Source organism: Microtus oregoni, unplaced genomic scaffold, assembly GCF_018167655.1.
Source record: "Microtus oregoni isolate MIOR12 unplaced genomic scaffold, Mior012 000025F_ref0000491, whole genome shotgun sequence".
NCBI lineage: Eukaryota > Metazoa > Chordata > Mammalia > Rodentia > Cricetidae > Microtus > Microtus oregoni.
The window spans coordinates 9,905,514-9,933,115 of record NW_024543084.1 but is presented as its reverse complement, the minus strand read 5'-3'; the positions used below and the strand labels follow the sequence as shown (position 1 = coordinate 9,933,115).

At 56.3% G+C, this 27,602-nt stretch overlaps 1 protein-coding gene across 5 annotated transcripts; it reads right to left on the bottom strand.

Annotated features, from left to right (window-relative positions):
* Positions 1–80: 80 nt before the first annotated feature.
* On the bottom strand, positions 81–27,602 carry Gpsm1 (G protein signaling modulator 1). Of its 5 annotated transcripts, none has more exons than XM_041674889.1 (14): positions 27,425–27,602; positions 20,039–20,260; positions 19,109–19,244; positions 18,703–18,845; positions 18,227–18,350; positions 17,867–17,982; positions 17,183–17,338; positions 16,261–16,369; positions 15,245–15,368; positions 8,626–8,696; positions 7,781–7,960; positions 3,487–3,643; positions 2,881–3,089; positions 81–1,535 (listed from the first exon to the last, which is right to left on the bottom strand). In XM_041674889.1, exons 1-14 carry the CDS (start codon positions 27,490–27,492, stop codon positions 1,329–1,331), a joined length of 2,022 nt encoding a protein of 673 aa, XP_041530823.1. In that variant the 5' UTR covers positions 27,493–27,602; the 3' UTR covers positions 81–1,328. The 5 variants fall into 5 exon arrangements, with proteins under 5 accessions (XP_041530823.1, XP_041530824.1, XP_041530827.1 ...); XM_041674890.1 differs by lacking the exon at positions 27,425–27,602 and adding an exon at positions 25,715–25,908; XM_041674893.1 differs by lacking the exons at positions 20,039–20,260; positions 27,425–27,602 and having other exon boundaries at positions 18,699–18,845; positions 19,109–19,167.

Sequence of the window (27,602 nt, the reverse complement as noted above, 5' to 3'; positions counted from 1 at the left end):
TGCTAGAGGACACTGCACTGGACAAGCCAAGCCCACGTCCTAGGAAGGCCGACGGACACAAATTCCACCAGAAGCCACACTCACTTGGCAGACGTTTTATTTCTGGGTAAAACAAAAATGTACCTCTCGGGTTGGAAAGAACCCGTGGATAACATGGCAAACACGTGTGAGCAATAAATACGCATGTACATTCAAGTATGCAGGCGGCCACTACGTCCCGCCCGAGACCCTGTGCTCTGGTATTTGTTCCTGCCCTTGGGGTGCTGTTGCCTCTTAAAAGTTGGATCACAGGGCTGGCCCTACAGTTTCCCTTACCCTGGCCCCCTCCTAGGCTGCAGGGTAAGAGGCCCTGGGTTGTACAGAACCCTCCAGTAGGGCTACTTGCAGGATCTGCAGGCAAGAGCTGGGACAATAGTCCCCAAAGGTCTGTCTCGTGGATGCCCCAGCAGTCCGGCCTGAATCTCCACCCCAACTGCAGTGCCCTATGTCCAACTCAGATGTTGCAGCTGGACCCCTTGAGGAGAAAGCCAAGGTACCATTTCCCTAGTAGAAAGGGGTGTTTGTTCACTGAGGGGACTGGAGGATCTAGCTGAACAGATACCTCATAATACCCACTGCCAGCCGGCAGGACAAGTCCTCCTAGGACAAGACCCTGCCTGTGTTTTTGGATTGGAAGCTTGCCTTGTCCCCCTGCTGGAGAAGGTTCATCTTTCCTCAAAGGCCAAGTGCAAGGCTGGCGACTACTTGGTCAGGGTGTCTGAACTTTGCAGCTGTCAATCTCCTGCGGCAGAGTTGGGCACAGACAGGCCAGGATAGGGCCTGCCCTGGGGAGGTGAGACAGAATACAGAGTGTACCTCCTGCATAGCCATCCCAGGACCAGCTGGGGGACAGAACATGCCGTGCCACTGTAGCCCCCAGAAGAGTCTTTGAGGCTCTCCTGGGGAGCTTGGGGGAGTTGGCAGAATTTCACATTTGGCAGGGCAGGGCTTGAGGGAGAAGGGTCTGGACAGCACCGGGGCTTGGGGCCAACATGCTGAAGGCCCAGCCTGGAGCAGGGTAGGGCGGGGTCTGCAGGAAGCTATGGGCCATATGGGGTCAGAAGCATGCCCTCCCCCATATAGCAGCTCTAGCCTGAGCCCACCACCCTGGGATGGGGGTTCCTTGAGGGCTGGGTGCCCATCATTGGCTCAGTGGGAAGGGGTTGGGGGCTGAGCTGGCTCTCCATCATGGCCTTGGGAAGATTTGGCTTATCAGGGGTTATGGCCACTGTGGACAACTGAGTCCCCAGAGTCCAGGGCACGGCGTGCCTGGCTGGAGGGGTGAGGCCTTAGCTGGCACCTGGTGGACACTGCTGCCGGGGCTCATGCAGCCCACTGGCCTCCTGCTCCGGGCTCCCAGCAAGGTCCACACGCTGCTCATCCATCCGCTTAGCCTGCACTCTCTGGATGAGGCTGAAGAAATCCTCATCAGGCATGGTGGGGCCTCGGGGCAGCACATCCGGGGGTGGGCAGCGCTGGTCATCAATCCTGGAGGACTGGGCAGACACAGTGGAGATTGACGGTCTTACATTTCTTAGGCCTTTTGGAGGGCCTATCCTAGCACTGGGTGGGCAATGAGCTTACTGAAAATCTAAGGGTAGCAAACACTGGCTCGAGAGGAGTAGTGTACTTCAAGTGGGACCCGCTTTCAGTCACCTCTTGCCTCCCTGGTTCTGGGATAGTGTTAGGAGCCCTGCCCTAGCAATGTCTCTTGATGACATCTCCCCAGAGCTGTGGCTGGCCAACCAAACAGAAAGGGCGGGATAATATATTCTGGGCATAGAGCAAGCCAGCAGCTACTGGGCAGCCCTAGGGCCAACTCCTGGAACCCATTAATCCAGGGACTGTACCCCTAAAACTACCCTGGAACCTAGCACAACCCTGGGGGCCATAGCTCAGAGCCTGTTCCTTGGAAATCACCCCAACCCACACCCCGCCAAGGGTCTCCTTTGGATCAATCAGCTGACACCACGGGCTCTGTCTGCCTGTCCCGATGTGGGCCTGAAAGGTGTTTGTTTTTTCTTCAGAGCCTGGAGCAGAAGGGACTGGAGCCGGTGCAGCTGATGGCCCAAGTATTGGAGTGGGCGGGGCTTCTCGGGAGGAGCTGACTTAGAGGAGGTTGTCTGGACGCTGTTGGGGTTCTGTCTCTGTGAGAAGGAACATCGATCTGGAAGCTTAGCCTGATGCAGAGGTGGGGTGCCGGCCCCCGCCCTTCCTGCGTCTGACCAAGTCCCACCACATACATAACTGCTCCAGCCGGAGGGCAGCTGGCTCAGCCCAGCAGCACCCTAACCCTACCCCATCCCATATCCCGAAGCCCATCCCTGGGTAGCCCTACCCTGGTTCTGTCTTCACAGGTCTGGGCTCTCCGTTTTACCTGTCAACCCCACAGTGATAGCCATTCTTGCCGCTAACCCTCCAGCCAGCTGTTAACACCCCAGCTCTTCTTCCTTCCCAACTCCAGGGTGTCACTTGACCCTCAGCTTCCTCTGCCCAGATGTGGAAGCTGAAGTGGACATCCCTGGATTTGGGGACCTGGCAACCCAGGCTGACCTCTGGCACCAAAATGTGCTGAGGCTGGCATCTCAGGACATGCTCAGCCCCTTGGCAGAAGGAGGGCTTCAGGCCTGAGCATCTGCAGGGTGGTCCCTGACTCCGGCTGTTCCATCCTCATCACCAGCGTGTTACTATGTCTCCCTCAGGCATCCCTCAAACAAGGCCAGAGAGAGAGAGACCAGAGCTTGCTGTGGGCCTGCTAGATGACTATACTGCAGCGGGCAGAGGACCACCAGAAGGCTGGCCTAGAAGAGACCCCACCCAGTCTCCTGAGTGCAGGCCCACCTGGTACTTGATAAGCATGTTGAAAAACTCATCCCCTGGCTCCTGAGGGTCCCCATCGCCTCGGAGGTGCTCCACATTGTTGAGGGTGATGCGTAGCCCAGGCAGGCTGCCCACGCTAGCCCTCTGGTCATCCAGCCGACGGCTCTGGGAGCTGGCAATGAGCTCAAAGAACTCCTCAGTCTGTGGTGAAGCTGTCACGGAGGGCTGAGCTGCAAGAGACAAGCAGAAAGCGAGGCCTGGAGAGGCGACCACTGGGAATGCTGGCACCTCGAACTGGCCCAGCTCTCTTCAAAGTAAGTCTTCTATGCCTGGGGCCGCTCCTAACCATCTTGCCCCTGCCCTGCCTCCCAGGACTTCAGGAGCTGACAGGAGAAAGCTTTGGCCTCCCACACGCTCAAAGGCTGAGAAGCATAGACACTGTGTGTTCTCCAGGGTGGGGTAATTACATACTTCCCAGGATGCAGCTTCAGGGACAAGTGTGGAGGGAGCTCTGGGTGATGGGGGCACTTTGCAGCTGGTCTCCCCTGCCCCCCAGACTAGCTTGTTGGGGGCTAACAGGATTAGCGCTGGGTCTGGCTGGTGGGCTCACCTAGGATCTGTCCTCACCTGCCCTCTCCTCCAGGGTTGGGGCAGCTGTGGCCTCAGCAGCCCCTGCCTGGCCTTCCTCCAGGGGGCAGCGCTGGTCATCCATACGACTGCTCTGGAACTTACTCAGCAGGTCAAAGAAGCACTCCTCGTCCGAAGATGGGGCCCTGGGAATACTCTGGATAAGAAGGGAGGCCACAATTTAGCCCTCGGTGCCTCAGTGTCCTAGACCCACTGACAGGGCTGCCCACCCTAACTATACACATTCCCAAGACGAGGTCACAAGACCTTCCAGGATGCCGCCCCCAAGACACGATGCCCCTAAACCTGCCTGTCTCCTGTCCCCAGTTCTGTGGCTGTCTGTCACCCCTCCAGCCAGTCTGTCACTTCCTGTCTTGCTGCTACCTTAGCCTGGGCCACCCCTACCCAGCCTCAGCCTGGACTTTCCCCAAGCTGACCCAGGTCAGAAACCACCATCTTCAGAAATGGATTCCACCCCAGAGGGCCCTGTCAGTCATACAGAGCTCCATTTGTACCTGGCCCCCAATTCTGTCACCCTCCAATGTCCAGTGAGCTGGCCTCTGCAAGCATGGAGCCAGGATGGCCACTAGCTATGTGACCTCAGTGGCCAATCTGGCTGCAATGATAGAAGGATCTATAGGTTTTATCACCAAGGGCATGGAGACCCAGGTGGGGAGATGATGGTCTTCTTGCCTGTTTCTGGGCTTAGGCCACACAGAGATGGTAGACCAATGTCCAGTTCAGAAGACACCAGTGGTGTGGGGGCCGGTGTATGAGGAAGACTTAACACCCCTAGGTCCTCTGCGAGCTGGGTGGGGAGGGTGGGGGGAGGGCCTGGGGTTGAGGATGGGAATACTGCTGAGAGTTCCTTCCTGAAGAGAAAGAACTTTCTGGAGTCCGTACTGGACTCTGGATCTATTCTTCAATATATGGGTAGCTGAGTGGGGGTCTAGTCTAAGGCCTAGGTCATGGGTTACTGTCCTGAGTCCAGATAAGTCATGGGGTGGGGGAGCCTACTTCCAAATGGAGAGTTTGGGTCTGTGAATCCTGAGCATCAGGTGACTGGAGCAGGCTGTGCCATCCCAGACTCAGCTTTCACAACCTTGGACGGAAAGGCCTACTCTGCAGGGTGGGCTCTCAGAAGCCTGGCCCAGGGTCCTAGCTAAGCAATGGATGGAATGGAGGTCCAGAACCACCTGCTGCAAGAAGCTGGAACCTGGCTCTAGCCCATCAAAGTCCACACAGAGCAAGGAAGCAATGCCCAGGAAGGCCTGACCCTGCAAAGCTGTGGTCTTCAGAATGCAGGAAGGTTTCTACCATAAGGGGCACTTTCCATGCCTGGGATTGCCCAGCAATAGAGGCACAGGCACAGAGGTTGTATGGCCTCCCCAAGGTCACACAGAGGTAAGAACAGAACTGAGACCTGCATATAAGCAGACCGGGTAGACAAGCCCAACATAGACTAGCTAGATTCAGGGCTCCAAAGGTAATGCAACCCAGTCACGGGAGCTATGGACAGGGCAGTGACATGGCAAAGAGACCCTACTGGGACCTCAAGTTGACTTTGCTCTCCTTCAGGCTTTGTCCTAAATGAGCCCTGCAGCCCGACACTGTCAGAGCCAGGAGAAAAACCAGAGCTGTAAGCAAAGGAAGGCTAACATACACAGCCCCTGCCAGAGGACAAGCAGCACTTGGCTGAGCCAGCACTCCGAGGAGTAGGGGCTACACAGTATGTCTGGAGAACTGGATAGCTGCAGGGTCCAAGCTGCAGTATAGAGTGGCTCCATGCTATCCTCCCCCCCTCCCCGTTCTTACACACACACACACACACACACACACACACACACACACACACAGAGAGAGAGAGAGAGAGAGAGAGAGAGAGAGAGAGAGAGAGAGAGAACGCGCTTGAGGGAAGCCCCTGAAGGACTTGCATTTGTTCTGAGATTCCTCTTGCCCTCACTCAACTGTCAAGATATAGTAGAACCATATCTAGGCTGGAGACTTGGGACCTGGACTCCCTTACTCACTGCCCTGCTCTCCCCTCATACATGAGACATGAGAGCATGATCTCATGTCTGAGAGGGTCCTGTGAGGACTGTAAAGGCCTCCCTGAACCCTGTCCCCTGCCCACAAGTCTCTGGCTCTTTCCCAAGGTCTGACTGCAATCTCGACTACTTTAGTTTAAGCCCAGGTTCTAGAGACGTGTACAGCTCTGGCCCAGCCCACCCCTACCCTGGCTGACCAAAGTCCCGGCATGCCCGAGAACCCACACTCACACAGAATCACAGGCTCCCTCCAGCAGCAGCAATCAGGAACTGTATAGGCGCCAGGCCACGTGCAACCCAGGCAGGATGCCAAGGTGCCAGGCACAGTCGCCACCACCTGCCCAAAGTGTCTCCTCACTGCCGCTGCTGGGACCCACGGTGTTCTCTAGATGCTTAAATAGGATCCAGGGAGAAGGCTGGGCTCTCCTAGTACCCGCCCTCACTGTTGCAGCTCACAAGTGGTTGAACGAACACACACACACACACACACACACACACACACACACTCCAGGCTCCAGGGAGAAGAAGGTTGGGCTCTCCTAGTACCCACCCTCCCTGCTGCAGCTCACAAGTGTGCAAGCGCTCTCTCTCTCTCAATCTCTCTCTCTCTCAATCTCTCTCTCTCTCTCTCTCTCTCAACAATGAGCTGGCTTCCCCCAGCTCAACAGAGCACACCCCTTGAGGCCTGTGGGTGGGCAAGCTAAAGGCTGTGGGGGTGGACAGCTTATTTGAAAGCCCTTTCCCACCCAACCCCTTGGCCCCTGGGCTTCCTTCCAAAGCTAAATCTGGGCCCCTGGGAGAAGCAGTCTCTCTTCCCTCAGCTTTGCTCCTGAGGCCACCCCAGGTGGACTCCACTCTGACCTGGACAGCCGTTGACATCTGCACGGTGGCCCCTTGGCTCTACCACAACCTTCCTCCAAGCCCCATGGATGAGAGGCTATGTGTTTCCTTCATAGCTCCCCTCCAAAGCCTCCCTGTGATTGGAATAAAGTGGGCTGGAGCGTGGGGTTGAAGGGAGCAGCCCCGGCAGGAAGGGTGGGCTCCAGGCACTAAGAATAACCAAGGCCCCTACGCAGCACAGGCCGCCAGAGCCTGTGGCAGGGTGAGGGTGTTGTAAGCTACTTCCTAGAGCCTTAGGTGCCCTCCACAGGGACTTCTAAGCCTAAATACAGACTCTCTGCCTCTGGACCTCTGCCAGCTCCCAGTGCCTGGAGATACTGCCCAGGCACAGTGGGTACCTACTGGCCCTGGCAGGCCCCACCCTCCACCCGCTGGCCACCAGTCTTGTAACTGGCCATTGAACTTCCCATCTTACCATCTCTGTGTGCTGCCAGAAATGCCGAGTGTTCTCAGATCTGAGCATCCAGGCTGTGCTGTCAGCTCCTGCTGGACCACAGCAACCCCCTACTGGGTCTCCAGTCTAGCTTTGATCAATGCTAAGCCCAGTTGGAGTAGGTGGCACCTCCCAGCCCAGACCTGTTGGAAACTGGGCAGATGCTAGCTCCCTGCTGTTCCTTCCACACCTGGCTCCACAGCTGTGCACTGGCCACCTAGCATGTCCCCCTACATGATGCCACTCCCCAACTCCAGTTCTCACACTGAACTGCCCCTAGTACTAAGGTCTTTTCTTTGGGGACCTGCCTTATGGGCAAGCTTGGGGACTTCCCATCCATCTCCAGCCACCACTCCCGTCCCTCAGCTCAAGGCCACCACTCCCCAGGAGGCCTCTTAGACTCTGAGGGGTACAGGCTGTACCATTTGCGCTCGAAGCAGACGACTCCCCCACTAAATCCCGTGTCCAGGCACTCTGGAGCCTCTAAGGTGTCTGCTGAGGCACAGAAGTAGGCTGAATCTCTGAAGTAAGCTGTATAGTCCAGCTTTGTTAGCTTGTATAGCCAAGTTTCAAGTGTCCCAATAAAACAAAGGGGCTGTGATACAGAGGGAGGTCACCTGAAGACTGGTGTCAAAGGTGGAAACTTAGGCCCAGAGACAGAGCCGGTCTACAGGAAGGCTGACCTGGAGTGCCCATGGGGGCTCCCCGAGGTGCAGTTATGAGCTCTGTACCCCACAGAGTGCCTGAACTGCACAAGGCCAGGTGGAGGGCCCAGCAGCTTACAGCTCGGCCTCCCCAGGAATGGGTTCAGTGTTGACCCCACCGCCACCCCAGGCTATAGGCTGGATGGTGGGAGAAAGGGAAGGGAGAGCTCCGTGTTCTCAACTATTCCCTCGGCTCAGGAGGTACCTACCGTACGAGGCACCTGGATCCTCACATCAGCGCTGTCCAGTGGAGAGTGGCTGCCCTCCCGCAGTCTCCTCTCAATGGCATCTGACCCTTCCTGGTACTTCCTGCTCCTCACGGGGAGGGGGAGCGAGTCCCTGCCTGGCCCCCTCCAGTCCCCTGTGTGGTGGGTGTCTCCATTCTGCTCCTGGAGAAGGAAAGGCAGGTTGGACATGAGCCAAGGAAACTGGAAACCAAAGTCTCCTCTCAGCAGCTGGCCCAGCTGCCCACCTTCCTGGATACACACAGTAGGGACTCTGAAGGACGGAATATGAAGCAGAGAGGGCACAGACAAACATTTGAGGAGTGCCATCTTCCTTAAATGTCAGCCTTCGAATGCTAGGCAACAGAGGTGACCACAGGTGTTCCTGAGCTTGAACTCATGTTATGCCCTAAGGGTTATTTACAACTAGAAGATCAGAGAGTCCGGGCCATATAATACCCATACTAGTCCCCCCAGGTTTGACAAAACCCACCAGCTTCTCCAACAATAATAGCTGTGTTCCCTGCCCCAGATTCAGGCCAGTGGCAGGGAGCAGACAGGAACCCTGGACATGCCACCCAGGGAAAGCTCATGCAGAGGGTAGAGTTGGAACACCCACAGGGGAATAATGACAGATGGGCTCCCTGTAGGGTCTCAGGCTGCTGGAGGAGGGACATTTATCTCCCAGGGGACAGGGCCCTTAAGAGGGTGCTGACAGCTCAGCAAACACTGCACATGGGGCTCGTTAACCTAGGGCCCACATGCTGACCATGTCTCCACTGCCATCTGCTCCTCAGGCCCTGGGCCACCAGCCCTGATCCCCAGCTCACCCGGTCCAGGGGGAGCCGCAGCAGGTCCCAGGTCTCGGCGCTCAGCCTCTGTGTCCTCTTGGGTCTAGCTCCTTGAAGAGATCACAGCCCATCAGCCTGAGCTTTGAGACCACCAGCCAAGCAAGGGACCCGGGAGACCAAGAACACAGCGGTACCGCACCCTGGGGCCAGAGTTCATAAATCCCTCTTGTGCAGGGAAAATATAGTCTCTGAGTGTCCACTGGGTCTTGTAAAAAACTAGGCTGTGGCCGGGCGATGGTGGCGCACGCCTTTAATCCCAGCACTTGGGAGGCAGAGGCAGGCGGATCTCTGTGAGTTCGAGACCAGCCTGGTCTAGAGAGCTAGTTCCAGGACAGGCTCCAAAGCCACAGAGAAACCCTGTCTCAAAAAACCAAAAAAAAAAAAAAAAAAAAACTAGGCTGTGGGCACCAGACAAGGCAGGCAAGGATTAAGGACAAATGTGGCCCTGGGAAGGATGTAGCAGGGGTAGCTTTGGTGTCCCCCCGACCCCCGTCCAACAAACAAGGGATTTTCCCTGTCAAGCAATGCCCCATGTACCATCCCTTCTTCCTGGAAGGCAGCCTGTGTAATCCATAGCATCCCTTCCATGAAGCCATGCTTGAGCTCCCTAACTGACCTTCTGCACCCACATGGGGATGAGGCAGAGAGGAACCTCTGGGTCCCTGGGGCTCATGTGGGCCACCCAGACTGGAGCAGCAGTGACGTGCCTCAGGGCAGTCCTGCTGCAGGGGACTCTGGACACTGAACAACCTGGGAGGGGGGGCATGGCCTGGCAGATGGTTTGAACTAGGCTCTGGGCTCCCACAGGAGACATATCGCCAGCCCTCAAGTCCACAGCCACAGTTGGGAGGGAAGGAGCAACTACCTGACCCCATACTGCTCAGCGCTACCACAGCCCTAGGGGTCCCTGACCTTCGTTTCTAGGTGGGGTCAGGAGCTACTTCACCCTAGTCTTTCCCAGCACAGTCAGTGATGGGAAGGAGACTGGGAAAGTGAGCCTGGTCTGGGCAGCTGTTGGGAGCAGTGAGACCCCAGATCCTGAATTTCTTGTAATCCCCTGATCTGAGTGCCTATAGCTGCTCTGAGCACGAGACCTTCAGGAGTTCCTGATGGCAGGAGAGTGGTTTCTGGTGGGTTTGGCTGGGGCGTGGCTATCTCTATATACTCTGCCCCTGAACACAATAAAGGGGGCATTCTTGGGGAATTCAAGGATGACCCGTGTCACTGTCAGAAAAAAAAAAAAACTGTCTGTGTGTGTCTGTTTTTAACCTCCAGCCCCTTGCCCGAAGCTCGGTAACTGGGTGCCAGCGCACAGAGCACAGACACAGGGGTACGGTGTGCGCGGCAGGCAGCTGCTTTGACTACCTGCAAGGCCCAGGTCTTGGGAGAGCCAGCCGGGTCAGCCAAGCCACAAATGGACAATTTAAGGGGGACACTGGGTAAGGGCCAGTATTGGGAGGACCCAGACCCTGATGAGGGGAGAGAGGAGTGTAGTGAGCCTGGCTATTTGAAGACACAGCCTCTTTCCTGCCTGCGATGTACCAGCTCTCAAAGGACCTGTTGGCCTGCTGCAGAGAACAGGACCTCATTAACAGTCCAACATTCCTGCCACCATTCCCACCCCTCACTGGGCCTGCCAAGCATCCTGCAGTCACGGGACAGGCACTGGACACCTACTGCTCGTGAGCACGTCAAACAGTGCATGCATATCCAGGGCGGGGCTTGTGAGGCAGGGGGTGCAACGAGGAGCATTGCCCTACAGGGCTCACCGCCGAGGGGGAGGGGTACTGAGTGAACGCCAGTGGTGGACAGGTGTGGGGAACTGGCCGCTACCCTCTGACCTAGCCACTGTTGTATTGTGTGAAAAAGTGGTCAGCACTGCACTTGTGAAAGCAGCAACTTTAAGGTCACCCTTGGCTATGTAGTGAGCTTGAGGCCATCCTGAGCCATATTCTCAAAAACCAAAATGATAGGGAGTAGTGGGGGTTACTGCAAGGCAAGCCAGGTCTCCAGCATGGTCACTAGGCCTTTAGTCAGATGGCTCCAGACCAACCTTCAGTGAAAGCATCACACACCCAGTGAGACAGGGAAGGCCATCAGAAAGGGATGTGTGACTCCATCCACTGTCCAAGATGGGTTTTTTTGAGGGAGACAACCTGTGTCCTGCCCTCGAGTGGTTCAGAAATAAAAGATCCCAGGAGGAAAAGCCACTGAGAGGGACGTAAGGTTGGGGGGTGAGGGTGGGGGCACGACACACAGGCTACAAACAAGTGACACATAGAGGCGTGGCTCTGGACATCCAGGAGCCCCCCAACCCCGCCACTGTCTCTCCTGTCTTCAACACACCCTGCACCTTCAGGCACAGGGGCAGTTACAGCAGCCATGGGCCACTTGGTGCCCACTCCGTATCGGGGTTAGGAGAGAAAGTCTAACACACGAGCACGGAGACATCCGGGTCCCCACGTGTCCTGATAGGACTACCAGGATGAGTTCTCTGAAGAGCAGAGAGGGCCCTCTTCTGCGATGCTGCACGGGTGGACCCAAGCTGTGGTGGTGACTAAGCAGTCCTTCTGAATCACAGCACGCAGCTGGCTCAGGACGGGCATCCTCCTGGAGACAGGGAGAGGCCCACTGGACCCAGCTAAATGAATCCTCTGTCTAGAGTCAAAAAGGTCAGGTACGGCCAGTACTAACGGCCAGGCCTCCTTGGCTGAGAAACCTCCACCGAGGCCTCAGACCCTAACCCCTCCTTCAGCTTCCTGTCCGCCCCACCTAGAGTACAAGGTCTTGAAACTTCTTTATCATGTCTACCCACACAAGATGGACAGTTACTGTCTTGTGAAGGCTCCTGACCACTATGTCTGAGGGAAAGTCATCCAAACGTATGTGTGTTCCTTGGTCTAGCCCTCCCTACAACGGAAGGTACCCACCCCATTCCCTGTTCATGGTGGCTGCTAGTGGTAGTTTTACCTCCACACATAAAAACTGGCTCTTTTCTTCCAGGCAGACCTACATCAGTCTCTCACCTGACCCTTTAGTGTCTTCTCCATGCCAGGGATCAGTGAGCCCCTGGTGAGATCTGCTTCCCGTCTACTGAGTCTGCAGATCCGTAGGTCCTCTCCACGGCCCCCAACAGCTGCAGACATATCTGTGCAGCAGACTCAGCACTCTGGCGATTTGCCCGGCTGTCATTCTCAGCAGGTCTGCCTCCCAGACGGGGCAGTGACACACAGGACTATGGCAATCAGGGCCAAGGCTAGAGCCCACAGCCTACACCGCCCCTCAGACACCACACCAAGCACAAAGCACATCCCTGACCGTGAAGTGGAGAAGGACCTCTAGTGCATTTCCCAAAGTGTTCATACCACAATTCTGGGCCCACAGGACGAGAAGGGCCACAGACCATCAAGAGCAGAGGGCTTCCACCATGTCACTGTGTGCACTGGGTAGCCCAGGCCCGTCACGCCTGGCAGGGGTCAGGACTAGCTCCTTTTCTTCCTTGCATGCTCATCCAAAGGTCACTCGGAAACTCCGCCTGAATGCTCCCCATACCACTGCATTCTGGGTGGCATGAGCAGAATAGCCAAGTATGCTATAAGGGTCTCAGACAGCCACACAACCAGAGGGACTGGGCAGGGGAAGCAGCTGGCAGGGTAGTGCCCCACCGACTAGGGCAGTCTGGGGCTGCTGCTTTGCTGGCTGAGAAGACACCACCAAGGAGAGGTAAAGGGGTCTGTCTTCCTGCAAACGAGTCCCTTGTTTATGTCCATCAGCTCTGGAGAGAAAACCTGAACCTTTGCCTGCCCCGAGCCCCTGGCCACCATTACACCTACAGACCACACCATGTTCCAAGCACACACTGCTCAGTTCAAAACACACATGGATCACTGCCCAAAGCCCAAATGCGCGTTTCCCCCTACAGCCCACTCAAATCACTCCACTTTCGCAAGGCCACAATGAGTGCCTTGTGCTACAGTCCCACAGGCCACACCCACACGCAAATACCACACCAGATTGAGTCTAACAACGGTAGGCCACAGCTCCCCTGACTGTGACTTCCCTCCAGCCCTAGCAGAATGAATTCCCCAGGCCCAGGAGGCCACCTATCCCCAATCCTGCTGGGTCTGTGCCCTTTGGGGTGTCCACTGAGCCCTCCTGAACCAGAACTACTGGGTAAGCACCTGTCTAGCTTCTGGTCAGTTTCTAGGAGGCAGGGCCAGCCCTCCTCAAGTGTCTCAGCTGCGTCTAGCTTTCTCCTGGCTTCCTTACCCTGCTCCTTCCTTGCTCACCTGAGTGGGGGTCTCCCTCAGGGCCACCCAGACTCTCACAGTGCCGGCCTGCCTTCAGCAGCTGCATCCCAGAACTTCAGGGCACCAGCTCCCTCTCCCTGATGTCCTCCTTGGAGGATAAACTTCTCCAGTGTCCAGGGCCCGGGCCTTTGGCCGCAAGTAGCCCTGTGGGGAGGAGACTTCCGGGGGCCCCAGCTGGGAAGGGTCTGGCAGGCAGGGCAGAGCAGAGAAGCCAATGTGGGAAGGACAGAGCTGCCTTGTCCCTGGCCATTCACTCGTGACTTACTCCCCCCCCCCCGCCCCCCCACTTTTCCCTTAGCTTGGAGGAGGAAAAAGAGTCAGGATGAGGAGCTGGCCGCCTCTGTGGGACTCTTTCCAGAAGCCGCCCAGCCCTGCTCAGGGTACACAGACTGGGGGCTGTGCTAAGAGCTCTATATAGATATTTACTCCAGGAAAGCCCCCGCCATGGGCTCACACCGTCCAGTTCCATCCTACCCCATTCATCGCTGCATCCCTCGCCACATGGAACGGCTGAGGGTCCCAGAAGCCTTTGCTCCTCTCCTCTGTCCCCAGCCTCCTATTCCACACCAGGGCCACTCTGAAAACTCCCAGGTTTGAAGCACTAGGGGCTCTCATGTAGCAAGAAGTATCCCTTCTCGACATCCTGAGAGCTGGAGTCAGTGAGTACGCCTGGGAAAAGACCCATGAATAGCTGGGGCTCCACTCCTGGCAAACTCAAGAAATGGGGCGTGGGGGAGGGAGCAGCTACGAGCCTCCAGAAGCCAACTCAGCATAGTAGCCTGCATCCGCCATGCCCCTCCTTTGTTCCCTTTGTTCATATTAATGTATTTGCTTTGTGGAGAACAGTCTGTCCTTCCATTCACTAAGTGTCTGACCTGCAGGGGACAATCATCAGTCTGAATGAGGTCACTGAAATGGCTTTGCCTGATTAGTACTCCAGGCAGGCGCTGACTGGCTCTCTCCAGCCTCCCAGAAGCCCCTCCTATAGAGCAGGATGATGGACACTCTGGCTGCTAGGCTGCTTGGGAAGGAGCCATTTCCTGCCTTCTGGCCATTAGCCATGTGGTGCTACCAGGATCAGGGAGGGAAGGGCTCGAGGTGACCACAGGTCCTCGCTATCTCAGGGAGAGTGCAGAGCAGGCCACCATCCCTCTGTCATTGGTGTTCCTGGCTACTGACTAACCTTTTTCAGTTTCCCCTTGGAGTGGTTTGAATGGGAATAGCCCTCAAAGGCTATTTTTATATGCTTATTGGTTTTTTTTTAATTATTTATTTATTTATTTATTATGTACACAATATTCTTCCTGCGTGTATGCCTGAAGGCCAGAAGAGAGCACCAGACCTCATTACAGATGGTTGTGAGCCACCATGTGGTTGCTGGGAATTGAACTCAGGACCTTTGGAAGAGCAGGCAATGCTCTTAACCGCTGAGACATCTCTCCAGCCCCTATATGCTTATTGTTAAAGGCTATGTTTGTATGCTTGGTCCTAGGTAGTGGAACTGTTTAAGAATTAAGAGCTGGCCTTGTTGGAGGAGATATGGCCACTTGGAGTGGGCTTTGCAGTTTCAAAAGCCCACATCAGTCAGGCGGTGGTAGCACACGCCTTTAACCGCAGCACTCAGAAGGCAGAGGCAGGTGGATCACTGTGAGCTCAAGGCCAGAGAGAGTGGAGTTCTAGGACAGTCCCTGCCTCACAGAGAAACAACTGTCTTGAAAAAACAAACAAACAAAAAACCAAAGAGAGAGCAAGAGCTTCAAATCAAAAGCCCAGCCAAGTCCATTTGCTGGACACACAACTTTTAGATCAGGTGTGCACTCTCAGGGCGCACCACACCCGCCTGCCTGTCACCACACTCCCCCACCGTGACGATGCCTTTCCCCATGGGAGTAGCCTGGGTCATGGTGTCTCTTTACAGCAACAGAACAGTAACAACTAAATTGCCCCTGATCTCTGGTTTGCCCCAGTGGGGTCTGTTTGCGCCCCAGAACTCTGGACACCCTGTCTATCCCCCACATCACAGTGCAACTTGTCTCTCTCCTAGCATTGTGAGCTCCCCGGGGCAGTGGGCAGTGGTCTCCCCTTACGGAGCAGCTGTCGGTGCCTCCCTTTCTGGCAGACCTGTTCCCTGAACCAAGGGTCAGTCCTGTTGATAGAACCCTATGTCTTTTCCCCTGATTTTCTCTCTTGCCATACCCCTGCTTGGATGGATGCTGCTTTGACTGTCCCTCAGTCTGAAGCCAGAGCCCACGAAGAAGCAGACCCCAGCCCTCAGGACCAGAACTCACCTTGTGCCTCGTAGCCAGCCAGATCTGGCTTTTCTGCCGCTGCTGGGCTCGTCAGCCGGCCCAGTGCCAGCTGCAACTGGGCAATATTCATGCGAGCTGTGAGCTCTCCGTTCCGGTCTCCGATCTGAAGCAAGCAGGGGTAGGTAGATGGACAGGTGAGGCCTGGGACTGTGCTCTGGTGGTGGTGACAGGGCTCCAGCAACCATCCTTGGCCTGACGGACAGCCTAGGCTGACCCCAGACCTTGGGTTTCTTAGAGAGCCAGTCCCCACTAGCAAAAGTTGATTCTAGAGGTCGATTCCTAGGTGTTCTGGATGGCTTCTAGACCACCCTAGAAGTACTCAGGGTCTTGGGAGATACCCTATGAGCGGTCAGCTTGTCCCCGCCCTGGGCTATACCTGTCTCAACCCCAGGGGCCAGTCTCTTAGGCTCCATCAGTGGGGTCCTTCTGAGTACAAGCCCAACATGAGGAATACAGGGAGCCACAGTCTTTGGTGACTTTTGCGTGCACTTCTGGAGATGGGGGCCTGGTCACCCTGTGGAGGGACCTTCAGACAGGCTCTCTTCTGCTCCTCCCACTTGAACCTGGGCGCCCAAGAAGCTCCTTTAGATGCTGTGGGGGCTTGAGGCCCACCCTTAGTTAGGGAGGGCAGGTTTCTTGGGATATCTCTGCACTGTCCACAGTAGGTGACTGAGCAAAGAGGAGGGAGACTCAGCTTCCTAGGGATGTGTCCAGGGAGTTCCTGAACAGTAGAACCTCTGTCTCTCTGGTCCCCCTCCAAGAGGTTACTCCCAGCATCCCCATAATCCAACACTGTCCCCCACACAGGGGACACCAGCACTCCAAGGGTGGGAAACAGATCCTTGCTTCTCCATAGATCCACTGACCCCTGTACACATGTGTGGGCGTTATTCATTCAGGGACCCAACGTTCAGAAAGGCCAGTGGGGTCCCCCAGAAGGATATGACCGGCTGCTGAGGCACCAGCAGAGGCCTAGGGGAGTGGGCCCAGCTCACCTCCTGGGAGATCTGCAGATGTTTCTTGGCAAAGGTCAAGGCCTGTGCGGGGCTCCCCATGGACACGTAGGCGTTCCCCAGGCTCCAGCATGCCCGGCCCTCTCCCACCCTGCAGAAGGTTAGACAATCACACCTGCCTCCCAGGACTGCCTGAGGCCCCAAGTCCCTGATGGTCTCCAAACCCTGGTACACAAGGTACCAACAGCACAGTGACTCCTCCGCTGCCCAAGGGGCCCATGGGCCCTGGGCACAACCAGCTGCACTTTTATTCTTTCTTGCTGAAAGAATTAACTTGATCAACTGAGTCTGTGACCAGCTTACCCTGGGGCCAGCTGAGACCTTCATAGAGCCCTCAGGGCTCAGCCTTTGGGTCCTCTTGCTCAAAGCCTGGCTCGCCCCCTAGTGGCCATCAAGGTAATATCCCCTGCTCCAAGCTCCCTCACCGGGGTCCCAAGTGAGTAATGACTTTAGCTGTTCCCACTGTTGTATCGTCACTGTCTCTAGTTCTAGAACACTTCCATTATTTGCCCTTCCAAGGGGTAAAAAGTCCTGGGGATAGGGCAGCTCTTGGAGAGAATCCCCCACACTATAGTTGGCCACAGGCCTGTGGCCCTGACACCCTGCCTGGTACAGCAGGTATGCATCTAAGGCTGCTATTCCAGAATTGGAGGCCATGAGATTTATGTTGCCATGGGGAGAATGATGCAGGTCTAAGTGATGGAAAAACCTTCCTCCATCCCAGGTCCTGTCAAGGGCCTGTGCAAGCCTTGGATTTACCTATTTGCTTAAAGTGTGCCCCCCCACCCCTCCCAGGGCCTGGGTGGGAGGCTGCTCTGACCTCGCTGTCCTAGCAGGGGAGCAGGGACTCACACCCAGGCCGTCACTGTACCGGTCCCGGCCAAGGCCTTGTTGGCACACACACCTATCAGCCAGCTCCTGCGCAATGACCAGGTGCCGCAGGTGGTACTCAGCGGCACGCTCGTAGTCCTGCAGCAGCGTGTAGGTGTTGCCCAAGCTGTAGCAGGCCTGCGCTTCCACTGCCTGGTCCCTGAGCTGCCGGGACAGCTGCAGCGTCTTCCTGCGCAGAATGAGAGAGTCAGTACCTAGGCGGGTGGCAGTGTCTCCTTTCCTCCCCGGAACACCTCTCTTCAAGTGGCCATAGCTTTTCATTCGCAGCCCCAGATGTGCGTGGGTGTGTGGGTTAGGCTAAGGAATGGGTAAGGCCACTCACTGATCACCGAGCTGATGACACTTCACAGGGGAGCCAAGACCAAGTGTCCACAGCTCAGAACCACAGATGAGCACATAGGTCCCACAGTAGGCCCAGTCCTGAAGTTCCTTTGTGTCTAGAGGCCACCCTCTACCCAGGAAGCAACGGACTAAGTAAATACTTCAGCAGAGGTCAGGGACACCTTGAGCTTCATGAATTGGCCTTTTTCAGGGCAGCCAGGGTCCCCAACTGGCTCCTGGGAATACTAAGTGATAAGTGATCCCCCCTGGAGCATGGAAGGGGCATCTCTGTAGCCTAGTGGTCAGTGCACCCCGGGGCTGCCCTCTGGGATGGGCATTTCTGTGTAGCCTGTCATCCAGTGCACCCAGGGCTTACTTGTAATGTTCAGCAGCCACATCAAAGCGCCCCAGGAAGATGTGGGCATTGCCCAAGTTGCTGTAGGCCCTCCTCTCAGCCGCCTTGTCTCCAAACTCCTTGGCAATGGCCAGGCGCTGCAGACAGACCCAATCCCAGATTACCACATAACCCTGGAACCCTAGACACACAGCCAGGGATGCCTTCCTGCCCAAGGTGCTGATTTGATCTGGGTGTCCAGGGGAGCAAACGGGAACTCCAGGACCAAATACAGCAGGAGCTGGGGGATCAGTGGGGCTACCCGGTTGTTGAGGACTCTGAGGGGTGACCCTAAGCTTTCCTGCTGTAGCATCCCTGCCCCAGCACCCAGGCCCAACTCACCTCTTTGTGGAAGGTTGTGGCCTCAGTGAAGTTTCCCAGCAGGTAGTGGGTGTTACCCAGGTTGCCATAGGCCCTGCCCTGGGCCGCGCGATCGCCTAGTTCCTTCACCAGGGACAGGTTCCTCCTAGGGGGACCAAGTCTGTCTGAGCTGTGCCCTTCCAAACACCAGAAAAGTAGCTTACAGTTTCCCCACACCCTGAGGTCGGAAAGTACTGAGGGGTCCTCCCAGAAGACAGGTGGCTCAGGGTGACATCTGAGCCTCAGTCTGGTTTGGTCAGACAGGTGTGTGGGAGGGGAAGGGTGGCCACAAAGCATTAGGGCTGATGTATGTGGGGATATTTTGTGTCTGGGATCCTGCCCGGTTCCTTGCCTGGCACATATTGGCTCAAGAAGTGTCTGTGGAACACAGGGGCGTTCAGACAAGCCTGGCGCCAGCAGTTCTCACCCCGTGATGCCAGCCCTCCCCATTCACTCACTCATAGAACTCAGAGGCCCTGTGCAGCGTCTCGCGGACATCAGGTGGCAGGTGCCCGGGGTCCTGCGCGGCATTCCAGGACAGCTGCTTACCCTTGGCGTGGTACACATTGCCAATGTTGTAGAGGGCCCTCGCCTCCCCAACCTGTGGGCAGCAGCAGGGTATGAGGGCATGTTCTATAGTCCCCCAGAGAACTCACCCCGAAGTACAGTTGCAGGGGTTGTACAGTCCCCTGGCCTGCTAGGTCCCTGTGGAAGGCCAAACCCGGTTCTACTCCCTACCCCTTCTATCCTCTGCCAGTTGGGTGGCAGAGACGGCCGGGGTCACTGCTCTGTCTGCTAATGTTTGAGGTTAAGAGCCCCACCAGGAATGGGATGGGCAGAACATACAAGGGGCCAACCACCTACCTTGTCCCCCTGCTCCTGGGCAATGTCCAAGTGTCGCTGGCAGCAGACGATGGCCTCATCGAACCGGCCTAGGACCTTGAGTGTGTTGCCTAGATTCCCGCTGGCCTTGGCCTCCCCCATGCGGTCGCCAATGGCCCTAGAAGGTAGCAAGGAATGAGGAGCAGGCAGGGGTCTAGCTGGACCCTGAGCTGAGCAAGGGCCAAAAAAGCCTTACAGAAGGCCTGGCAAGAGTTAGCTCGACACATCCATCAGCAAACCCTTGTTCAGGCCACTAGCACCAGATCTGGGCTGAGTGTTGAGGCCAGGATGGGCTCCCTGGTGAGCAGGGCTGGGAGGATGGGCTGCTCCCCCAAATCCCCCATCCCCATCTAGGAAGTCAGGGTGGCTCTGAGGTCTCAATAAGGAGCTGGGCTGAATGTGGAACAAGGGAAAGGCCCTGTAGGACACAGTAGAAAACAACAGTCAGAGGTTGGATAAGACTGGAGACATCAGGGTAGAAACTCAGGAATGGTGGGAAATTTGAGCAGTGTGCAGGAGGGAGATCATAGGCCTTTAAGGGGTTAAAGTTCACAGGGAGAACAGGGAGTCCCTGGGGGCAAGATCACTAACAGATGGCAAGGAAGGAGTAAATCTGAACTCAAGACCACAGAAAAGGAACAGCTATAGGGGTAGAGACATAGGCTCAGGGAGAAAGAGTCCCAGCAGGCACAGGTGGCCAAACAGAACACATGGACAGACATGTGTACACACACACACACACACACCTTGACTTGAACACAGACCTCTAAGAGGCCCCCAGATGCCTCTTCCAGGTCAGGGCTACCTGCTGGGCTCTCCAGGCTCAGAGAGACCGGCACCTTCCAACCTCCTCAAGGGCAGGGGGCAGGGTACCAGGCTAGTGCCATCAGGACACAATTCTCCAGTACTTACCGTGCCAGCAGGAGGTCATGTTTGTGGAACTGCAGGGCCCGGGCATACTCCTTCAGATAGAAGTAGGCATTGCCCAGCTGACTATAGATGGCACTCAGTGTCTTCAGGTCCTCAGTGCCCACCTGCACAGCGGCCTCAAAGAAGGCCACACCTGCCTTGAAGTCCCCCGCCTTGCACAGCCGCTCGCCTTCCAGTGCCAGCTCCAGACAGGACGCCTCCATCCTGGGCAAAGAAGGAGTATTACGGCCCGTCCCTGGGGACCCTCTGTGGTCACAACAGAGACAGTGTGCCTCAGCAGCTGTTGCCCGCGCCACAGCTTTGTTCACCGATACGCCTGCTGGGAATTCATGCCTCCAAGCAGATACAGTGCCCCAGCTGTTCAGCTCGCCCTGACCACATCTTTTTTTTTGTTTTGTTCTTGTTATTTTGAGATGGAGTTTCTCTGTGTAATCATGGCTGTCCTGGAAATCACTCTGTAGACCAGGCTGGCCTCGAACTCAGAGATCTGCCTGCCTCTGCCTCGCAAGTGCTGGGACTAAAGGTGTGTGCCGCCACCGCCGGGCTTCACTTTTCACTGTTGGAGTCGGAGTCACTCTATGCTACCCAGGCCCAAGCAATTCTCTTGCCTTAGCCTTCCCCAAAACTAGAATAACAGACACACAGCATTTGACCAAGCTCTGATTGAATAATTTGTTGTTGTTGTTTTGCTTTTTCTAGACGGGGTTTTTCTATGTAACAGCCCTGGCTGTCCTGGAACTCACTCTGTAGACCAGGCTGGCCTCGAACTCACAGAGTCCATCTACCTCGGCCTCCCGAGTGCTGAGATTAAAGGTGTGTGCCACCACCACCAGGACTAATTGAATAATTTTAAGGTCAACTTCAAGTGCCTTGTTGCCCAAGATGCTGTCCCCTCCTCTGTGTCACGAGAATCAGTCAAATCCAGAGCGATGCAGGGAAGGGATGAAAAATGGGGCTGCAGAGATGGCTCAGTGGTTAAGAGCACTGGCTGCTCTTACAGAGGTCCTGAGTTCAGTTCCCAGCAACCACATGGTGGCTCACAACTATCTGTAATGAGATCTGGTGCCCTCTTCTGGCATGCAGGCATACATGGAGGCAGAATGTTGTGTACATAATAAATAGATAAATCTTTAAAAAAAAAAAAAGGAAAAGAAAAATCAAGGACAGAGACGCGAAGCATTTTAACCAAAGGTTCTTTGACACAAACTGCAAAACACAGTCTCTGTATTCTGTGTTATCAAGAAAATGGAGTGTTTTGAACTTTCCTAAGATAAGACTGTCATGTGAATAGATGGTGGAGCCAACGGTCCCCTGAGAAGCTGGCCCACACATCTCCATCCCTGAGCTTAGAGCGCTCTAAGTTCCACCCTGCCCATGCCCACACGCCAGTATCCTGGGAATCACGCTACGGTGTCAAGTCCCATTAGTGTTAGCCCAAAGCCCACAGCACCTATGACTTCTTTTCTGTAGTATAATCACCACTTGTAAGGTCCTTGATTTTCCAGAAGCCAACTACTGGCTGTCCTGCCCTTCTCTTCTGACACCAGAAGATCAGGTGTCTCCACTCTGCCCAGGGAATGGAATGTGAATTCTCAGGATGGGTGGGCAAGACCTTGTCTCCTGACTCTCGGGCTTCTGGTAGCTGCCTTCGTGGTCTAGTCTGGGCTTTTCTTGCTAGGGCATCTCTAGCTATCACCCAGTCTGCTTACCAAACACCCATGCTGTGCCAGCTAGGACCCTGTTCAGTGTGAGGGTCACTCTCTAGGTCTGTCAGGTCTGTCTGCCATAGGGAGACTGTGGAGGCCTGCCCCTTCTCCACACAGTCCAGACATTTTTTACCAGGGCTGAGGCCCAGGCGTGACATTTGAAGACAGTGACATAATCAGAAAGGGGTATACAGGACATTACAAACACACCTGGCATCAGGGAGAATGGGCTTCTGGCTGAAGTGGCTCAAGGATTCTCTCCCCGCCCCCTACTTCTCTATTTCCTCCAGAGCCACTTCAGGGAAAGGCAGTGGCCTTGACACCAGGAAGTCAGGCCCTTGGGCTATTCACCTACCTTGCTATTTCAGGGACTCCCATCCACACTCGCTGAACTGCCCAACAGCCACCTTACCAAGCCCTCTGGGAAAGGCCATCAGATGCCACGTTGGCCACAAGAGGCATGGTTACCGTGGCAACCAGCCACAAGACATCATCTCTCCTGTGGCCAGTGCCAAGTTCTGGCTTCTTAATTAAGGCCTATCTGTCCCTGCCCCATGGTTCTCAGCAGCCAGATACGGCTCCATTCTGCCGTCCTTCTAGAGGACTGTACAGGAGTGTCTGCTACATGGGGGTACTGCTGATTGGGGGGAACTGCCATCCCACCCTGCCATCCTCCTAGTCCAGAGATCTGGCACCCAGAAAGGAAAAGTTTGGGAGAAGCTAGGGGCTGAAGCCCTGGAGAATATGCCGGGAGGGGCATCAATGTGGTTACTTTGTACCAGACAGAGAACTGACTCGGGTCACGACACAAAGAGCCCCTCCCCACAAGACACCCCTGAACCATGCCAAGCACCCACCTTGACACCTGTCACCTGTCCACCTTTTTCTCTACAGGTTCCTGTCCCTCCCTGATTCCAAGACACTCCCAAATCATGCCTGGCCCCACGCAGACACCCAGCCCTGAAGCCTGGCGCCTGCCTGGTCCCCACCTCTTTCTCTGTAGATTGCGCATCTTCTGCACATACAGCCACAGCTCCAGGCCCACAGGCAGTAGCAGGGGGCGGGGGCGAGGGGCACCATAGACCACCTTGCACACAGCCTTCTCTGCCAAGCTCAGGGCCAACGGCTGGCCCTCCATGGTAGTAGCCTGCATCACAGAGTTCTGGTTATGGTCCCAGGAGATGTGCCAATCTCAGGCTCCAAGGCTGGCTTCCAGGAGACCCCAAGCTCTTCAACAGCACCTCCCTCCTTCCCTGGATATGACGTGGATGGAAGGATCAAGGGCAGCTCAGGATGGATGGATGAGCACTATGGTAGATGGGGGTGGGGCGGGAAGCCTGAGGTAATCCTCTATTGCCCTTCTGTCCTCCTTGGGGGCTGGGCAGCAAGCATGGCGCCAATCCTTTGGTTAACTTTTATGCAGGTCAGACCCAGGACCCAGGGACTTCAGGAGTGTTAGGATTGCACATAGCTGCCGCTGGCAACACTAGAGGTGAAAGATGGTAGGGATAGTGCATGAGAGCCCCCAAATCCAGCTCTGCACCCCACCACGTGCTGACACAGGCTGGCAGGAAGCCGGAGCCTACCACCGGGAATGCCAGCTAGGAGAGCCTGTCCCACGGCCGGGCAAAGCTAGGACTCTGGACAAGGTTGGTACTTGGCCTCTTCACTCTATCCAGCCCCTGGCATTTGTTCTGCCCTGGATCCTGGCATAGGCAACTCATCTGACCTGGAACACGGAGTCCTCTTCACCCTGCAGGACTCCTGCCTGCTGTTACACTTGTCCAGCTCTTTAAGGTAAGCTCCAGGTTCCAGGTCTAACCAGGGTATAGGGCCATAAGGGGTCTGCAGATGCTGCTTCCAGGGAAGCTGAGATTTTCCTCTTAACTTCTAATTTCCCAGACACCTTCTCAGCCCCACCAGGGCAAAGGGAGGGGCTCCAAGAATGGAGGGGAGATTCCAATGCCCACCTATGGACAGAGGCCCACAGGATGAGGGCCTAATCCAGTGCCTGGGGGCAGTGTGCTGGTGGGCTCTCAAGAGGCCTTCCGCTAGACCACTGCCCCGTTTCTGGCCTCATCCCAGTGATGACAGGACCACCCCCGGAAGCCCTCCAGCCAAGCTATATGCCTTTTGGCTGTGGAACCCAGAGAAGGGGTATAGCTGCAGTCACAGGAGATTGGACAGCACTTTGAGCTCTTAGTCCTGGAGATAGAAACTCCAGGGTGGAGAGGGATTCCAAACCCTGGATAACTCAGTTCTGCTCTGAGGCTCTGTAGAGACAGGGGTTCCATTCATGGAATACCTTGGCCAAGAGTATCAGAGTACAGCCCGGAACCCCCCCCCCCCACCAGGGGAGCTCTCTTGGGCCTCCCTGACTCCTCACTAACATGCCCGCTTTGCTTTTCACTCTCTCCTGTCCTCTTGGGGCCAGCCAGACTGATGTGGCTGGGCAGAGAAGTTCCTGAAACCTCTGTGTTCCCACATCACCTCGCAGACCCACAAGGGACTGCTCAGCTGTCACCTGTCAAGGTGTTCATATGCCCAGGGGCTACAGCCATTTGAACAAACAGATGCTGGGTTATCTGAGGCCTCTGAAAGACCTGCCTGCTCCAAGGGTTACCTGAATTCCTACCCCTGAAGTTCTGGATCGAAGTCATAAGGGGTTCGGATCTTAGTGTCTCCCACCAGCCTCACCACCCCAACCCTGGGAGTGAGCAACTTCTCCCCAGGGTTTGTCATCTGGCTAGACAGACCTATTGCTGAACAAGTAAACAGCAATCCTTCGCCTCACCACCCCAGCGGATCCACCTCCACACTGAGGTCCTGATCCCAAGCCGAGTCACCAACCGAGCCACTTTAAAAGATCACAGTCCTGCACCGTTCCACTTAAATATGCCAGATCACAACAACCGGGAACCAGGTACTACTGCCATATACCAGCCGCTGAAGCAGTAATTAACTCCCTAGTGGCCAGACACATTCTGCCCATGTCGCCCTGGCCTTCTGATCTCACTTGCCTGTCCCCTTAAGGCTCCTGGTGTCCTCTGGTACCTACAACCAGCTGGCCCCTTAGCTCTCCAGTTCTAGCTACCTGATCTTTGTCCTGCCTCCTTCACCGGAGAGCAGTCACCCGGCACTGGTCCCTGGCCAAAGGCTTGAGAGCCCCTTGCTCACTGCTGTTCCAGCTCCCCCTGTTCAGTCCTAGAAGGAAGCACCACCACTGACCCTCCCTCAACAGCCGGGAAAAGGGAGACAGCAAGAAACAGAAAGGTTGGGAGGGAGCATGGTGGGAATAGGAAACTGCTGGAGGGGAAAGGAGACCTCAGCTTCAGGAAGGTACCTGAGGATCAGGTTTGCAGTGCTACTGGGGCTAGGATAGGGAATGGTCCTGTCCGGGCCAGTGCTGGGGGAAAGACACAGAAAGAGGTGGTAGGGTGGATGGGGCCAGTACTGCTTGGCCATGCAGCCACAGAGGACTTGCCCATACCTAGGGATGCCTTTGTAAGGCCACCTCAATGTATGTTCCCCTTCCACCCCTCCCTTCCCAGCCTGTCTTGGCACTTAGCTATGTGCCGCCTTCTGGGGCTGGGAGGCCAGAAGAGGATTTGCAGGGATTTCCTAGCTGCTCGTTCATTTCTCTGGGAACCCTCTATCCCAAGCCCCTGTGCTGGCCCCAGTGTTAGTGGACCAGGGAGATTCAACAGAGAGCCTCCCTCCTCTACCCCGCCCCTCCCAGTGTCCCTGACTCTCCGAGCCAACTCCTCTCAACACTCCACGCAGAGTTGGTAGTTCAGTGGCACATCTGTGGCCCTTCTCAGCTCCTCAGCCCCATCTCAGACAGACATCAGTGAGAGTGAGGATGCCCCTAGGAAGATGGATGCCATCAGCCCAGAAAAGCCACAGGACTTCTTAGACACGGTGGATCCAGTTCACCTAGGCATCCATGTACCTGAGCAGCCACAGTCCCGGCTCCTACGTCAGCATGCAAGCTTCCCTGGTCAACCGGGGGTTGACGTGGGAAGAGGACACGCATGGATTTCTTTCTTCTTAGTTCCAGTGGCCACAGGTTGTTGGGCCTGATGGCAGAGACTTTTCTTCTCGGTCCCCTCTCTAAGACCTGCTTCAAATCTTCACATCTGCCCAGCATATCAAAGCCAGGGACTGGCTGCCCAGGCCTGGCTGGGACCCCTCCATGGAGACCAAAGAGCTCATAGGCCTCCTGGAAGGCCCTGTGGGAAGGTCTCTTGGCTGTTCAAGCTTAAATCTGGTCCCAGCTCAACCCTCTGAGCTCAGCTTGGGTTTCAGCTTGGAGGGATGCCAGGTTGAGCTCAGGGCCTCAACCAATATCCTGAATACTGTCCCTAACCAGTGAGAGCTACCCAGGGCCTGGATTCTGCCCAGTGAGTCACCACAAGGGAGAACTGGGGGCAACTGACATGGCTTGGAGACCTGTGCTTTGAATAGTGCCCCCCCCTTCTCTCTCTCTCTCTCTCTCTCACACACACACACACACACACACACACACACACACAAGCTGCCTCGTAGCACCTCCTCCTCACAGGTGGCTGGTCCTGAGGTAAATGTGACCCTGTACAGTTTCCATTCCCAGGGGGACTGTAAGAAGAAGCTGCCAGCAAACCTCTTACCCTGCACTATAACCAGGAGGCAGAGACTAGGGCTCAGGCTTGATCTCAACACCACACAATGGGGATACTGTCTCTGAGCTGCAGAGAGTGGAATGGGGAGGGGCAAGCCTCTCTTCACCAGCCACCAAACCTTCATTTTGATCTTTGGGGGGACTGGGCAGAGCTTGGCTAGCAGATAGGCCATCTCACTTGAGGCAGATGTCTTCAGGGTTGGCCCCTAGCAGAGAGGCCCCAGATCTGGGGAAGGGTTAGAAGAGGCGGGAGTCAGAAGCTCACAGCAAGGAGCTGGGCCTTCCTCTAGGGCTAGTGACAATCTGCAGACCCTGCCCAACACTCAGGCCCTTCCAGTTCAGCCTGAGGCCAGGGTGAACTGGCAGCACCCCGGCTACTGTCCACTTCTGGAACCAACACCTCATGGGGAACACCCTCATCAGGACGGAGTCACCAGGGAGGCACGCAGCCAGAAGCAGGGCTATCCTGTCATCCCCAGTGGGCGTGGGTACAGAGCACAGACCGCTGGATCACCTGTGAACCTGCCTGGAAGGCAAAAGCCTTTGTAAGGAGGCACACCCACCTGCCTGGCTGAGGCCCAGGTCCTGCTGGCCTGAGGCTGGGGATAGTTAGTGAAGGCAGGGCCCCATCATGACAGCCTGGATCGTGGCCTTGTCACCCCAGCACCGGGTCATGGCAGTCCCAGGCTTGAGAGGCAAACTCCTCTGGCAACGAACCCTGCCATCTCTGGCTATTCAGGGGCCCGCAGAGCTCGGTGGAGGAGTGCCCCCCTCGTAAGCCCCTCTGGCACCGGGACGGGTTGCAGGCAGAACCCAGCCCCCAGCCCCTCTACCGCGGGGCCGATGTTTGGGCCCCGCGTCCCCTCCGCTCTCTGCGCACAGCTAGGGAGGCGCGTCCCCGGCCACGTTGCGCGCCACCGCCGCAGCCTTTGTTCTGGGCCGGCAGCCTCCCGCCCGCGCCCGCCGCTCGGGTCCCCATCCCCATCCCGGTCCTCGAACTACCTGGAGTAGAGGCGCCTGGCGGCCGGGCCCGGGAGCTCGTCGGCCGCGGGCGGGGCTGGGCTCGCCATGAGTCGGGGACGCGCCGAGCAGGAGCACCGCCCCGCGCTGCGGCCGTCCGCCCGCCGATCTGCCCGCCTGTCCGCGCGTCCGTCTGGCTGTCCGCGCGTCCGCGCGAGGC

Bases quoted from the DNA above. Each gene is read 5' to 3' on its own strand.
- Gpsm1 (XM_041674889.1), bottom strand. From the start codon at position 27,492: ATGGCGAGCCCAGCCCCGCCCGCGGCCGACGAGCTCCCGGGCCCGGCC. The intron at 19,245-20,038 runs GTAAGTACTGGA...GCTACCTTCTAG, and splicing joins CATGACCTCCTGCTGGCACG to GGCCATTGGCGACCGCATGG. The intron at 1,536-2,880 runs GTGGGCCTGCAC...GTGTCTGCCCAG, and splicing joins ACATGCTTATCAAGTACCAG to TCCTCCAGGATTGATGACCA.